The sequence below is a fragment of the Mesoplodon bidens genome (genome assembly GCF_964165515.1).
Source record: "Mesoplodon bidens genome assembly, chromosome: 14".
NCBI classification, from domain to species: Eukaryota; Metazoa; Chordata; class Mammalia; order Artiodactyla; family Ziphiidae; genus Mesoplodon; species Mesoplodon bidens.
Window position 1 is genome coordinate 59,673,003 of NC_138170.1, and position 14,238 is coordinate 59,687,240.

A 14,238-nucleotide genomic window follows, 5' to 3' on the forward strand; every position below is an offset into this window, starting at 1 on the left:
TTTTTTTTTTTTTTTTTTTTGCGGTTCGTGGGCCTCTCACTGTTGTGGCCTCTCCCGTTGCGGAGCACAGGCTCCGGACGTGCAGGCTCAGCAGCCATGGCTCACAGGCCTAGCCGCTCCGCTGCATGTGGGATCTTCCCGGACCGGGGCACGAACCCGTGTCCCCTGCATCGGCAGGCGGACTCTCAACCACTGCGCCACCAGGGAGGCCCAAGACATTTTTTTTTTTTTTTTTTGCGGTACGCGGGCCTCTCACTGCCGTGGCCCCTCCCATTGCGGAGCACAGGCTCCGGACGCGCAGGCCCAGCGGCCATGGCTCACGGGCCCAGTCGCTCCGCGGCATGTGGGATCCTCCCAGACCGGGGCACGAACCCGTGTCCCCTGCATCTGCAGGCGGACTCTCAACCACTGCGCCACCAGGGAAGCCCCCAAGACATTTTTTATGATGATACTGTGCAGCATTACATGCATCAAGTATGTTGGACATATAAGCAAATAAGATTTATGAAATGGTTTTGTATCATGTTCAAGGGACTGGAATCTGGCACTTTACATGCCTTCTTACTTTCAGTCCCTGATGAGTAGATCCCCATTCATAGCATAGTATTATTTTTCTTCTTTTCTTGACCATTATTATAAGCAGAATCAGAGACAGCATTGATTTTCCCAGTGACTTCTACTGTGCCTCACAGTTCCATAGAGATGCTTCAGGGACAGTTCTGAGTAGATGCTGAGTGAATCCAGCTCTGCTGTTGTCCCTACCCCTATTCCATCTCTGTATTGTAGAAAGAGAATCAGATCTTACAGATTCAAGTTCTAGCTCTTATGTTTATTTGCTGTGAAACCCTTTGAGCTTTGATCTCTTCATCTTTAATCATGATTACTTCAGTGTCTGAATTAGATAACGATGATGATGATAGGTAACAATTATTAAGTGCTAACTATGTATAAGGCACTGAATTAAGCATATAACAGAGTTGTTTTATTTAATCCTCTCAAAAGCCCTAGGAATCCTAAGTACTGTTGTTATTCTCATTTTATAAACAAGAAAATTTAGGCTTAGAGAGGTTGTGTCATTTGTGGTGTAGTAAGTGTTCTATTAAGTGAAATTAAAACCCAGGCATTCAAATTCCAAAGCCTGCATAGTTAATTGTGAGCTTTATGCCTCTCCTACAGAATTTTTGTGAGGATTATGTTTGCTACTATGTATGAAAGGACTTTATAAAATAGGAAGCTCTTTACTAAGGATGGCAAGTCGGTTGCAGTCCAGTGACGTTTCAATCCATTGGTAATTGTTGTATAGAAAGCGTGGTCTTGGGAATTGGGAATTCCCTGGCGGTCCAGTGGTTAGGACTCGGCGCTTTCACCGCCGTGGGCTCAGGTTAGATCCCTGGTCGGGGAACTAAGATCCCACGAGCCACGTGCTGTGGCCAAAAAAAAAAAAAAAGAAGTATAGTGTCCATCTCAACTGGGAGTGAGGGCTGCAGTCAGTTAGCAGTATCTGCTGTGAATGTGTGTTGTTTTTGTTGTGTTACACATATCAAGGCTAACATAATTGCTAGACTATTTTGGCATAGATATATTGAATTGTTTTAATTTCTAGCTCCCTTTTTTAGCATTTTTTTGCTTCAAAATTGAATTTAATTTTACAAATATATTGTAAATTTTAAGATCATAAGAAAATAAATGACCCTATCTCCTTTGTAATAGTTTAAGTATCCTTAAAAACAATTACTTGAATTTTAAAGCTAGATTATTAGAAAATATTATTTAACTAATAGCAAAATATATTTGCTTATAAATATATTTTTCTTCCTGAAAGTAATGCGCCAGAATGTGAAGCGAGCAACATTTGATGAAGTCTTAGAACTCATGGCCACAGGATTTCTACGTGGAGGGTCAGGTTTCTTAAAGAGTGGTGGAGAAATGTTAAAAGTTGGAGGGTCTGTTAATCGTGAAGTGAGAGTTGGAGTTACACAGGTTTGTAATATATATGTATAAAAGAATTCTCTTGGTATCACGTGTGAAATGTCATGGAAGACTCTTACTAAGTAACAGCACGTACAGAGATTTTTAATACTGTCTAAAATTAAATAATTTTTAAAATGTCTTTCAAAACATTTCTTTTACTAAATGAATGAATTACATTCAAATCTAAATTGCATCTTATATTGAAAGGTAGGTATTTGATGTGTAAAGAAGCCTATGTCTGCTATATCTATCTGTCTATCTTTAACAAAATTTTTCCAAATTTTACTTCGCAGAAAATCAGAAGTAAAGTAATTGAGTTTTAATTGAAATTGTATTCAAGTAGCTTGAGGCATTTAGATTTTAATGTTTTCCAACAACTCTTGTAGGTAAAAATATTGGTTAGTACTTTGGATTTATCATCATTGATTAATCACCAGTGCAATTATGCAGTTAAACCTGACTTGAAATTATAGTTTCAAAATGATAATTAATACCAAATAAGATGTTATGGTTAATAACCTAATAATAATTAACACCTAATAGGATGAAGTGCTTTTTTGTGATCTTAGTCAAAATCATCCAATTATACCTTATTCCAGAAACAAGCATAAAATGGAAGTAAACCATTTGTATCTTACAGTCGTAAGCAAATGTTTTGTAGCTCTAGGTCAGTGTTTATTTAGCATATTAGGGTTTTATTACTATAACGTAATCACCTTCATCACCAGGGTGAATTCACCTTTCCTTCCCTCCTGCACCATACTCTCTTTGTGTTCTTCTTGAAGTTATTATCCTGAGAGCTGTTTTTAGTCAAAGATACTTCAACCAGTAATTCCCATGCTAGAAGTACTAAAAAGGTCTCAAGTTTTAAATTTTCTCAATTTTAATCTCAAAGATAATTTATTTTTCATGCTGTCATCAGTTATTTACGTAGTTGCTTTATCTGCAACTTCATTTCATTTATACAAATTTATCTAAAACATCTTAATCTATTTACAGGCATATGTTGTTTTTGTAACAACATTGGGTGGTCAGTGGTTAGAGCGTAGCTTTGCCACATTCTTGTCTCATGTACTTGATCTGGTTTCCCATCCTCGGGCAACGCAAACACATGTAGAAGCTGTGTACTCCAGACGGTGTGTCTCCTTTATCCTAAGAGCTACTGTGGGCAGTTTGCTAGGTGAAAAAGCCCAGATTGCAGCTGCCAAAGAAATATGCCAAGCGATTGGAAAGCAAATGAAAGCAGTAGGTAAGAATTTTTTTTTAATACATTTACTTATTTATTTACTTTTGGCTGTGTTGGGTCTTCATTGCTGTGCACAGGCTTTTCTCTAGTTGTGGCGAGCAGGGGCTACTCTTTGTTGCAGTGCGCAGGCTTCTCATCGTGGTGCTTCTCTTGTGGGGCATGGGCTCTAGGTGTGCGGGCTTCAGTAGTTGTGGCACACGGATTCAGTAGTTGTGGCCCACAGGCTCAGTAGTTGTGGCTCGCGGGCTCTAGAGAGCAGGCTCAGTAGTTGTGGCACACGGGCTTAGTTGCTCTGCAGCATGTGGCATGTGGGATCTTCCCAGACCAGGGCTAGAACCCGTGTCCCCTGCATTGGCAGGCGGATTCTTAACCACTGCACCACCAGGGAAGTCCCAGTAGGTAAGAATTAATGTCATGATCTGTATTGTTGATTACTTTAGTCATTTAGTTCTTTACTGTTATTCTTAATGAATACTAATAGATCTGATTAGTTCATATATCTTTCTGGACTGTGTTTTAATAGTCATTTTTATTGTGTACTCTTATTTGATATTCAAACAACATATAATTACAGTGAAGTGGAGTTTTTCAGTATTTGGATAGTGTGTTTGTAAGGTTAGGCTTTCTGTTTTATATCTAGTATCTACTGATTTTATAACTCTCCTGGTATGCTGCAGCACATTGAGGAATCTTTGAGGAATAATCTATTGTGGTTTTTCTTCTTGGAACCTATTGTTTTATAAATACATGTTGTTTTCCCCTCCGTTAATAGGCTTAATGTGAAAATTTAGAGAGAAACAGTTACAGGTGGTTTTTAGCCCACTATAGGATATACTGTGAAACCTCAGTAATTCATAATTAAAAGAAATCCTTTTCTAGGAAGTGTCAGTTTTATAAATTTTTCTGTTTAACAAGTAGTTATTGAGTATTTGAGATTGCAAAGCAGTAATTCAGGTTTTGAACAGTGAGTAAGATAAAATTCCTGCCTTCCTGGAGCTTATAATAATACAAGTAAGGAACTAATGCAAAGTAAAATATAAATACTATAAGATAATTTACTTTTATCACTCTTGGGAATATACATTAACTTTAATCAAGAAAATTATATTGCTTAACAGCGGTCTTTAGAAATAAGAATTTAATGAATAGAAAATATCCAGCACTTTATATTTAGAGAATATATTGAACATCTTATAAAATTAATAAAAATAAATCCACAAATAGTTTATAGTTTTTGTTGTTTGTAATAGCTTACTAGGCAAACCATATTTTAAATGCATGGGACTAACTGAAAGTTAGGAATTGTGAATTAAAGGGTGTTTAAATTAATGAGGTATCATTCTTTAGGTATGTTAAAATAATAACCTGTCCTAGGTTCACAACTTTATAAATATTTGTACATTTATTCCTTGAAGAAATGTTTGAGTATCAAAGACACTGTGCCAAACATTGGGAGTAAAACAGCGAGCCACATGTAGATAGCACCTGTTCAGGGAGCTTAGAGCTTAGTACCTAAAAGAGAGAGTTTGTGCATTTCCAAGTCCAGAAATGTCTAAGAAGAAAAGAGCCATTTAATTTTAATCCATAGTGTATTAATCTATTATATCCTATTATTCTACAATTTATAGCCTGGTAATTCATAATGAATGTAAATAAGAAAGGTTTACTGTCATTTAAGGGTTATTAATCTTAAGGTCACAGATTTTTAAGCCATTAAGCCATTCGATTTTTAAAATGGTAAAAGCAGAATTAAACATAGTGCTATGTATCTGGAATTTATGGACCAGAATATATTCTCAATTAGTAATTTGACAAGGAATTTTTATTTGTTTCATGATTAAATATGTTTCAATTCTATTGGAAGCTAAAAGGTGGGGCCAGGGACCAGCAAGTTAATGGGAATTTTGAGGAACATCCCAGTAAGAAATTCTAAAGTCACTTTCTTTATAGAGCTTCTTTCTGGTCAGTAATTTGACAGTGATGCTACCAGCACACTACAGCTCTTAAAATAGCAGTGATAATAATAAAGTAAGAATAATAGCTGCTAATGTTTACTGAATGTATATTGGGGGTAGCACTGTGCTAAATTCTTTATATTGACTTTTTATCATTGTGGTTTTGATTTGTATTTCCCTAATTGTTAGAGATGTTCAGCATACAAACAGAGTTCTTAACAGTCAGGTATCAGCTGGTATAATTTAAAAACATAAATCGTGTAGATCAAAAAATTATATCACAAATTAATTCACCCACATTCATACATAATTTTGTGTTTCCAGAAGCGGTAGTGAATGACACTAGTGGTGAAAACAAATCTGGAGCAGCAGACATTGCAGCAAGCCAGCATGTGATGGTTTGCGCCTTGCAGGAGCTTGGGAGCCTGGTGCAGAGCCTAAATGCCACTGCATCCCCTCTTATTCAGGAAGCATCTATAGGTATGATATTCACTTAGATGCTGGAATATTTTTTTCAATATTTTTAGAAGTCATAGGTGTGATTGATATTTAACTTCTGATTGGTTGCTTATCATGGTGATTAGCAGTTTAGATCATTTGTTAAATGTTGGGTTTTATTTAGGATTCACTGTAATAGTGAATCTTGAATTAAATATTGTAATAAAGTTTGGGGAGACAAATCAAAAACAGTCATGGTAGTTTTGTTTCTAAACTTTATTGAGTACTTTACGCCAACATTTATATTTTATTGGATGTAATTGTACTATGTTCTTTGTAGAAAATGTTCCTTAAAGTACTTTCCTGTTTATGAGTTGATATATGTGTTTTTTGGCACAGTTCTAAATGTATCTGTGTAAAACAATAACAATTATGATTTTAATTATTGTGTTACGCATAGTTCTTTTAACTCATGAAATTGTGTGACTTCATTAAGAGTAATTTTTTGAGTATTTTTTAGGCCTTTTGGAGACGGTGACTTCAGTGCTTCTTCACCCAAGCATGGCAGCTCGACTTGCTGCTGCGTGGTGTCTGCGCTGTGTGGCTGTGGCACTGCCTTTCCAGCTGGCACCATTTCTAGACAGGTGTGCAGAACGACTCAACAACCTGAAAACTTCACCAGAAGCTGTTAGTGGATACAGTTTTGCAATGGCTGCTTTGTTAGGTGGAGTTCATCAGTGTCCTTTGGGCATTCCTCATGCCAAGGGAAAGGTATGACAAAGATCCTAAGATTATAAGTGCTATCACATGGACTTTAGTCTTTATTGGAACACCTTCTGTGATTGATGTTGAACTGGGTGATGAAACAAAAACAGTTTTACTGTGATAATAAATGATACAGTATTCTGCTAATATGGAGTCGAAAGACCCTCATTAAAATTTGATATTTAATCCTGATACGGGAATAATAGTTTTTTCTGGGTATAGTATCATTTTATAATTTATTTTAGAGAGAGGGAAAAAAAGCCCTTATAGCAATTCTTTAGAAATCAGAGCTTTTCTTTGGGGTTTTAGAAATAAAAATTCACATTGCTATATTCAAAATGTCAAGAGAATGTGCTATTGCTATAGTTAGCATTTTGGTAATACTTAATAAAAATTGAATGGTTTTCATGAATCAGTTACTTTTTTTTCCCTTTCTCCTATACCTTATACTACTATCAAGATTTTCTTCTTAGGAATATTAAGTGTTTATATAAATATTATTTGCAACTTTATATTGGGGCTAGATCTTTTGTTTTTTGTTTTTCTGGTTTTTTTTTTTTCCTGGGTTACCAGGCCCATGTCCATTCATTTCTGTGAGTTCCATAGCTGCTACTCAAATCTGGGCTTCCATCTCCCTTTGTCATATGCTTGCCTCCTCACTGATTATCCTTCTTGGAATCTTCTTCTCCCATCTCTTCCACCCCACTTTCGTATTTTATGTTTGCTCAGAGACCCTTAGGAGCTACCCAGGGATCAGAGAATAAAATATAATCACCTTTGTCTGCTAAACTGGTACCTTCATAATTTGCCGTTATTCTGCCCTTTCATTGTAGTTTCTCACTGCTCTAGTCAGACTAGTCATCTTGCTTTCCTTCCATGCTCTTTTCAGCCTCCATGTCTTTGCTCTTGCTAATCTCTTACATTAGAATTTCGTCCCTCTTCTTGTTCACCTGCACCAAACTTAGCTGCTTTAGAGGCCCAATTCAAGTTCTGTCTCTTCCATGAATTATCTTCAGAGTTACTATGATAGCCTTTCTCTTTGCTGACCACTACATCTGTACTGTTATTTTATCATTTGATTATGTGCTGCTTGTTACTTCCCATTTTTCCTATGTCTTCTCTCTCTAAGACTATAAGCACCATAAGATAAGCTTAATGGCAGATGTATAATAAGAGTTCAACAAATCTTTAAATGTAGGATAACAGTACTACTAATAATAGCATTTACTGTGTGATTACATGGACCAGCGCTGTTCTGAGTACTTTGCTGTATTAATTTATTAATCCTCATAAGAGTGAGGTTGGCACTCCTGTTATTCCTATTTTAGCAGTGAGGGAACTGAGGCAGAGAGATTGAGTTATCCTAAGTCAGAAAGCTAGGAGATGACAAAGCTGGGATATGGACTCAGGCATTCTGGCTCTAGAACTCACTCTTAACCACTGTGTTGTAATGGGTCTTCTCAAAGTCAGCAGAGCAATCAGGATTGATTAGGTATTGATGTTGCCTCTTTAAAAACATGTTAACAGCAACAACAAAAAAGGATAACTTCTTTCTTAATGAAGTATACTAGCTGTGTATTTTCTTACCTGATTTTGTTAAAATCCAATTCTAAACTTCTCTTGCAGATGGTAGTTAGTATTGCTGAAGATCTCTTACGAACTGCTGCCCAAAATAGCAGGCTATCTTTACAGCGCACCCAAGCTGGATGGCTCTTACTTGGAGCACTTATGACTTTAGGTACAATTATATTTGAGTAGGATTTTGTCTTATTCTATAACTGTCAGTAGACTGTAAAGAAATTTTAATTTAGAAGTATTCAACTTCACATTCTAGACTTTGAATGAACTTAAAAAATGGTAATGATGTTTTTCTCATCATTTGGTATTAGATTTCTCTTTTTGGTAATTTCTGTTTATGTACATTTAGTGAGAAAGGTGTTAGCAAAGTTTCCCCTTTGCCATCAGAATAGCCATGGTCTAAATGATTAGCCTAGTATTAATGAAAAGAGAGGAGAGTATGGGGCATATTCCATACCCAAAGTAAAGACCAGTGACATGATTTTAGCAGAGTGATAAAGTCACACTTAAACGGCATCTCCCATTGGTGTTGCTTTCTTGGGGTTATCTTTATGCACTTCACTTTCCTAAGTGCTATGACAAATCTGAGGCGCAGGCAAAGTTTAGCACTGTACAAAGAACAGAAATATGTTTTATCATTGTGATAAGGTGTGTCCACTTTTTACTCCACATGTTTGGCTTCTACTATAAAAAGTATGCGTGTGTGTGCTACAAAGTTACTCACTGCTTGATGCATCTACCTTTTGGAAATTAAACCTTGACCTCATTTTCTAAAGAAAATAAAAAGTGGTAACTTTTTTTTCTAGAAATTTATGTTGTGTGGTATGTTAAATGAATTCCTTAGCAATGGAAATATAGGTGCCTAGTTCTAAATATACTTCTCCATAGAACTAAATTAACCATATAAATTGCCCTTAAAATGGAGTAGTAAATATATGTATGTGTTTGGGAGTGGGTGTACATGTTTATATACATATATAATATTTATAGAAAAGGTATCATGAAGTATGTCCCAGATATGTTTTATCATTGATAGAATGTAATCCATCATTCTGAATATATTTGGGTAATTTCTTTTAGATGACTTTTTGTGGATTTGTTTTATGTTGGATGCTAAAAATATTGATAGTTTTTAGGGGAATTTTATTATGCTTTAATATGTATTTTACTTACTGAATAAGAAACATTTTGAAAATGTTAATATTAGAGACAAAGATACAGTGAAATGATAGATATTGTTAAAGCTTGTTTGGGGCTCTTTTCTTTGACTTTTGTTTGTAATGCTATATATGTGTATGGTTTTGTGTTCTCATTTTCTCTGTCAGGACCATCTGTTGTTCGTTACCATCTGCCCAAGATGTTGTTATTGTGGCGAAATGTTTTCCCTCGTTCATTGAAGGAATTGGAGGCTGAGAAGGCCCGAGGCGATTCTTTTACCTGGCAGGTAACATTGGAAGGTCGTGCTGGAGCTTTATGTGGTAAGAACTGAAAGGACTGCACTTTCAGAATATTATTTTCTTACTAAAATATTTGTGAAGTGAGGGAAAATCATTACTTCAATTTTTTATTTTAATATATAATGATGAATCTGTACACTTTTGGATTTAGAAAGAAACTTTATAAGTAATCTATACCAGTTTACTAAATTTGTAATAAAAATGAAGCTGAGATTCTGAAAAGGAGGTTAGAGTTCATGATCAATTAGGAGCTGGAACAAGCCAGGCATCTTAATTCCCAGTTATTGCATTCTTCCACCTGAAGAAGCACTGGGTCACCAAGTAAAAAAGCCCAGTGCCTACTTAAAGGAAAAAGAAACAAGATTACCAAGGTTACTGAGTTTACAGTTAGTCTTTTCTTAATGGACAGATAGCTGTTTTCTCCCATCAAATCTGCAAAAGTTGATACGTCTTTTAGATACCAGCATTTTAAAAAGTATGAAAGTTGTTTTTGTTTGGGAGTCAGCAACTTACAGGAAAGGCTCAAGTTTTGTTTTATTTGAAAACTAGAATTACACAGAGTGACCCTGTCCTTTTTTGCTTTATCTGAGGGTGAAAAGTCCTTCTTTTTTCAAACTGTGGGAGACAGATGTACACTTAACCATAAGCGCCACAGGGCAAAGTGTTAGTTTTGTTCCCACACATCTAAGAGCTGTTTTAGTCTTAGCTCTACTGCTAAAGAGCCAATAAAGCTATGTCCTCTCACTGGGCCATTATGTCCACTGTTGGTTCTGTTCTGAAACGGCTTTTTTTGTAGTTATCTGAATTCATGTGGGGTCATAGACTTCTGAATTCTCACTCACAGAAATCTTTCTAACAGACATCTTCCCTCCCTCCATTTTAGCTGTCCACTCTTCTAGCCTTTTCTAATGAGTTTTCTCTAAAGTTGCAATTGGTTCTTCTTTTGGTTTGACCTTGTTTTAGAACTTTATATTTTGTAATAATTAAAAATTTTAGGTACCTTTATATAATTTTATAAATTTGTTCATCCTCACAAAAGCTGTTTCAAATATGTCTTTTTAAAATTTTTATCTAGCAATGAGGAGTTTTGTTGCACATTGTCCTGAACTCCTAACTGAAGATGTGATTAGAAAATTGATGACCCCTATTGAATGTGCCATGACTATGATGTCACAGTAAGTAGGCAATTAGGACACATTAACATCCAATCTTATATATTTATAAATAGCCATGTTTTGTAATTCCGTATAGTATCATATAGGAAATGTACTAAATTTTATTTGTGTGAAGTGACTTTAAAAATTTTAGTAGCGGTGTGGTTGGAAATAAAATCGTATTTTATTTATTAATTTTAATTATTATTTATTTATTTATTTTGGTGGCGCCGGGTCTTAGTTAAGGCATGTGGGCTTCTTAATTGCAGCATGCAAGCTCTTAGATGCAGCATGCATGCGGGATCTAGTTCTCCGACCAGGGATCAAACCCGGGCCCCCTGTATTGTGAGCGTGGAGCCTTACCTACTGGACCACCAGGGAAGTCCCTAAAGTTGTATTTTATAGTGTTTCTGTTACTAACAGTAAAAGTCACAAAATAAACTAAAAGAAAAATGTAATAATTATCAATGTACTTTGACGGTACATTGATACATGGCTGGAAAAAAATGTAAGTAATGCTTATTCTAATAAGCTAATACTAATTATACTTTTGCTATTTTAGCATTCCATCTGTAATTAAAGCCCATGGAGCTCATCTGAAAGCTAGTGCTGCAATGGTCCGTTTAAGACTTTATGATATCTTGGCGTTGTTACCTCCAAAAACTTATGAAGGTAAATAAAATTTGTGGATGTCTAATAAAAATTCTTCAGTATACCTTTGCAGTTCTTCACCATATCATAGAGTTCTGACCATGTAAAGGAAGGCAACCATTTTCCTTTTCTTCATACATAGTAGCTAACATTTGTTGAGCACTACTGTGTTCCAGGTCCCATTCTAAGCCCTTAACAGGTATTAGCATCTTTGACTCTAACCACAGCCTTATGAGGCTAAAATATAGCTTTCTTTAAAGATGAAGAATCTCAGGTACTTAGAGGTTGTGTAACTTGCACAAGTCTGGGAGGTAGTTAAGTGGCAGAGCTTGGATTCAAACCCAGTTGGTTCATCTTCAGAGTCTATGCTTTTAATGACTATCCCAACTGTTATAATACAGCCAAAATTTAGGAATCTGGAGGGAGAATAGTAATGTACTTTTGCAGAAGTTAAATGTCATATAAAATGTTAATATTCCAGTGCAACCATGCCCAAGAATTTTGATATGCTCTGGTTCAGTGTTTGCACATTAAGTAATTAATAGTAAATAATAATCATCACATTTAATATATTTAAAATAAAAAGTCTTTCCTCTATTTGAGTTTTTGATTACTTTAAATAATTTGGGCTAAAAGGCATAATACAAGAACAAACAAGGAAGTGCCATTATTGTGTATTAAAACCAGTGTTAAAATATTTAATACTGGTTTTTCTTAAAAGGGAATGGAGACTTAATTATTTTACTCCTGTTGAATATATTGCTGCTCTTGGTGGGCAGTGACTGTCATTTTCTTAAAAAGTATTCTCTTTAATCTGACCTGAAGTTCTGTTTTTTAGGCTCTTTCAATGCACTTCTTAGAGAACTGGTAGCAGAATTCACTTTGACTGACAACTCAGCCAACACAACTACTTCCCTCCTCAGATCCCTCTGCCACTACGATGATAGTGTTCTTCTTGGTTCCTGGCTTCAAGAAACTGATCACAAATCAATTGAAGACCAGGTAGTAAACTATAAAGTGAAATGAAATACTAGCTTGATTGAAAAACAATGGTACTATTACACATTGTCATTTAAAAAGAAAATATTGTAGACTAAGGTTTAATTTTCATTTAGCTTTCTTAGACATTTAAAGATACCTTCCTAGGGGTGGATAAATAGTGAAAAAAGGTAAGCAGCAACAGTTAGAATTTGGCGAACTGTCTTTATTCAATATTCTGTGTATTTAGGTACCCTTTGGTTGCATTGGCAAAGATCAGTTTTGACTAGCTTTTTGGTTGTTGGTGTTTGTTTTGGTTAGTTTATTTTGTGACAGGTGAGAGACGAATAGGATTTAGTAGGTTGAAGACTTAGAACCTTTTTTGCCCACTGAATACATTATTTCTTACGTACTTTTAAAAAAGAGTTACTAAAGGCCGCTTTTAAAAAATTTTTTGTGGGTTTAAGTTATTCCTGACATTATTTTGCTTACACATTTTGAGGTGGGTACTGCAAAAATGTTTTAGAATGAACAAAACTTTAAAAAAAAATTGCATGAACTGTTGTGACTTTTTTAATGGCCAAATTATATCTCTCTATTTAAAAATTTGCACATTTAATCATTCTGTTCTTTCATTGTTACTTTTTCTCCCTCCTCCCCTGTTTTATTTGTCATGCCCAGTACTTGGTAAGTGAATTTCCCAAAGTGGATTTTGAATGATTTTTATGTCCTTCTTTTGCAGCTCCAGCCAAACAGTGCATCTGGAAGTGGGGCTCTGGAGCATGATCCATCCTCCATTTATTTACGAATACCTGCGGGAGAAGCTGTGCCTGGGCCTCTTCCCCTTGGAGTTTCAGTCATTGATGCTTCTGTGGCTCTTTTTGGTGTAGTGTTTCCTCATGTTTCTTTTAAACACCGGTTAGTATAAAGTCAATAAGGTGATTTTAGTTAAATATAAATTATTTTCAAGCAGTACATTTTCCCAACCAAGCTAACTCTTCAATAAGAAGAGTTTGGGGCTTCCCTGGTGGCACAGTGGTTGAGAGTCCGCCTGCCGATGCAGGGGACACAGGTTCGTGCCCCGGTCCGGGAGGATCCCACGTGCCGCGGAGCGGCTGGGATGGCCGCTGGGCCTGTGCGTCCGGAGCCTGTGCTCCACAACGGGAGAGGCCACAACAGTGAGAGGCCCACGTACCAAAAAAAAAAAGAAAGAAGAGTTTGAACAATAGTCTCCTAAATGTAATAACATAAGTGGCACATAATAAATTGCATGCAAACTCCACATAATTTGAAACTGTTTTCAAAGTTTGACCCCATGTACTAGCATATGATATCCACTGTATTGTGGACTCGGTCTTAAACAACAAAATTTTCATTATAGTAGTTTGTTTGCCAGTTTATAAGTAGGTTTGCCCGTATCTTTAATTAGGTACACCAGTTTTCCAAGTCTTGTTACTGAGGAATTAAATGAGTGAGAAGTCTACTCCCTAATATGACATTTGTCAGATGGTTAAAGTCTGGAACTTGGAACACTAAAGTAACTGATTCTTTTTTTAATAGGAGCATTTTAGTTTGCTATACTTTATGTCCACAGACACCATACTTAACTTAGTAAGCATTTTATATACTTACAGTGATTTTCCCAAAAGAAGGAGTAAAAATGAATTAATGCAAGACCTTCACAGATAGTTCAGGTTTTACAAACTATGCCTTAAAAACATTGTTGTATTTGCATAGAAAAGATAGCATATCTTTACATATGTAGGTTAGTTGATTAATTGGTTTTTAATTTGAGGGGAAATTTTTAAATATGAAATTTTACTTTATCCAGATATCTTTAAGAACATTTGGTTGCCACATAAATGTTAAAGACCGTTAAAGGTGAAAGAATCTTATAAGGCATCTACTTTAATGTCCTTGTTTTAAATCTAAAGGAATCTAGGTCTAAGAGTTCGTGGTTTGTCAGAAATTATACAGCTAGTTATGAGACCCGTAACTAGAATCCAGGATTATCTTAACTTTTTTTTTAAATAAATGTATTTATT

General features: G+C 35.6%; 1 protein-coding gene across 2 annotated transcripts in view; it reads left to right on the forward strand.

The window, feature by feature from the left end:
- The window catches only part of HEATR5B (HEAT repeat containing 5B), a 92,372-nt gene that overhangs the window by 16,457 nt on the left and 61,677 nt on the right, over nt 1-14,238 (forward strand). For both annotated transcript variants that reach the window (XM_081253750.1, XM_081253751.1), the window contains exons 7-16: nt 1,823-1,980; nt 2,971-3,220; nt 5,497-5,652; nt 6,131-6,381; nt 8,002-8,113; nt 9,279-9,431; nt 10,486-10,585; nt 11,127-11,236; nt 12,054-12,217; nt 12,936-13,111. In XM_081253750.1, the coding sequence (XP_081109876.1) occupies nt 1,823-1,980; nt 2,971-3,220; nt 5,497-5,652; nt 6,131-6,381; nt 8,002-8,113; nt 9,279-9,431; nt 10,486-10,585; nt 11,127-11,236; nt 12,054-12,217; nt 12,936-13,111 (1,630 nt within the window). The remainder of the gene's footprint in view (nt 1-1,822; nt 1,981-2,970; nt 3,221-5,496; nt 5,653-6,130; nt 6,382-8,001; nt 8,114-9,278; nt 9,432-10,485; nt 10,586-11,126; nt 11,237-12,053; nt 12,218-12,935; nt 13,112-14,238) is intronic.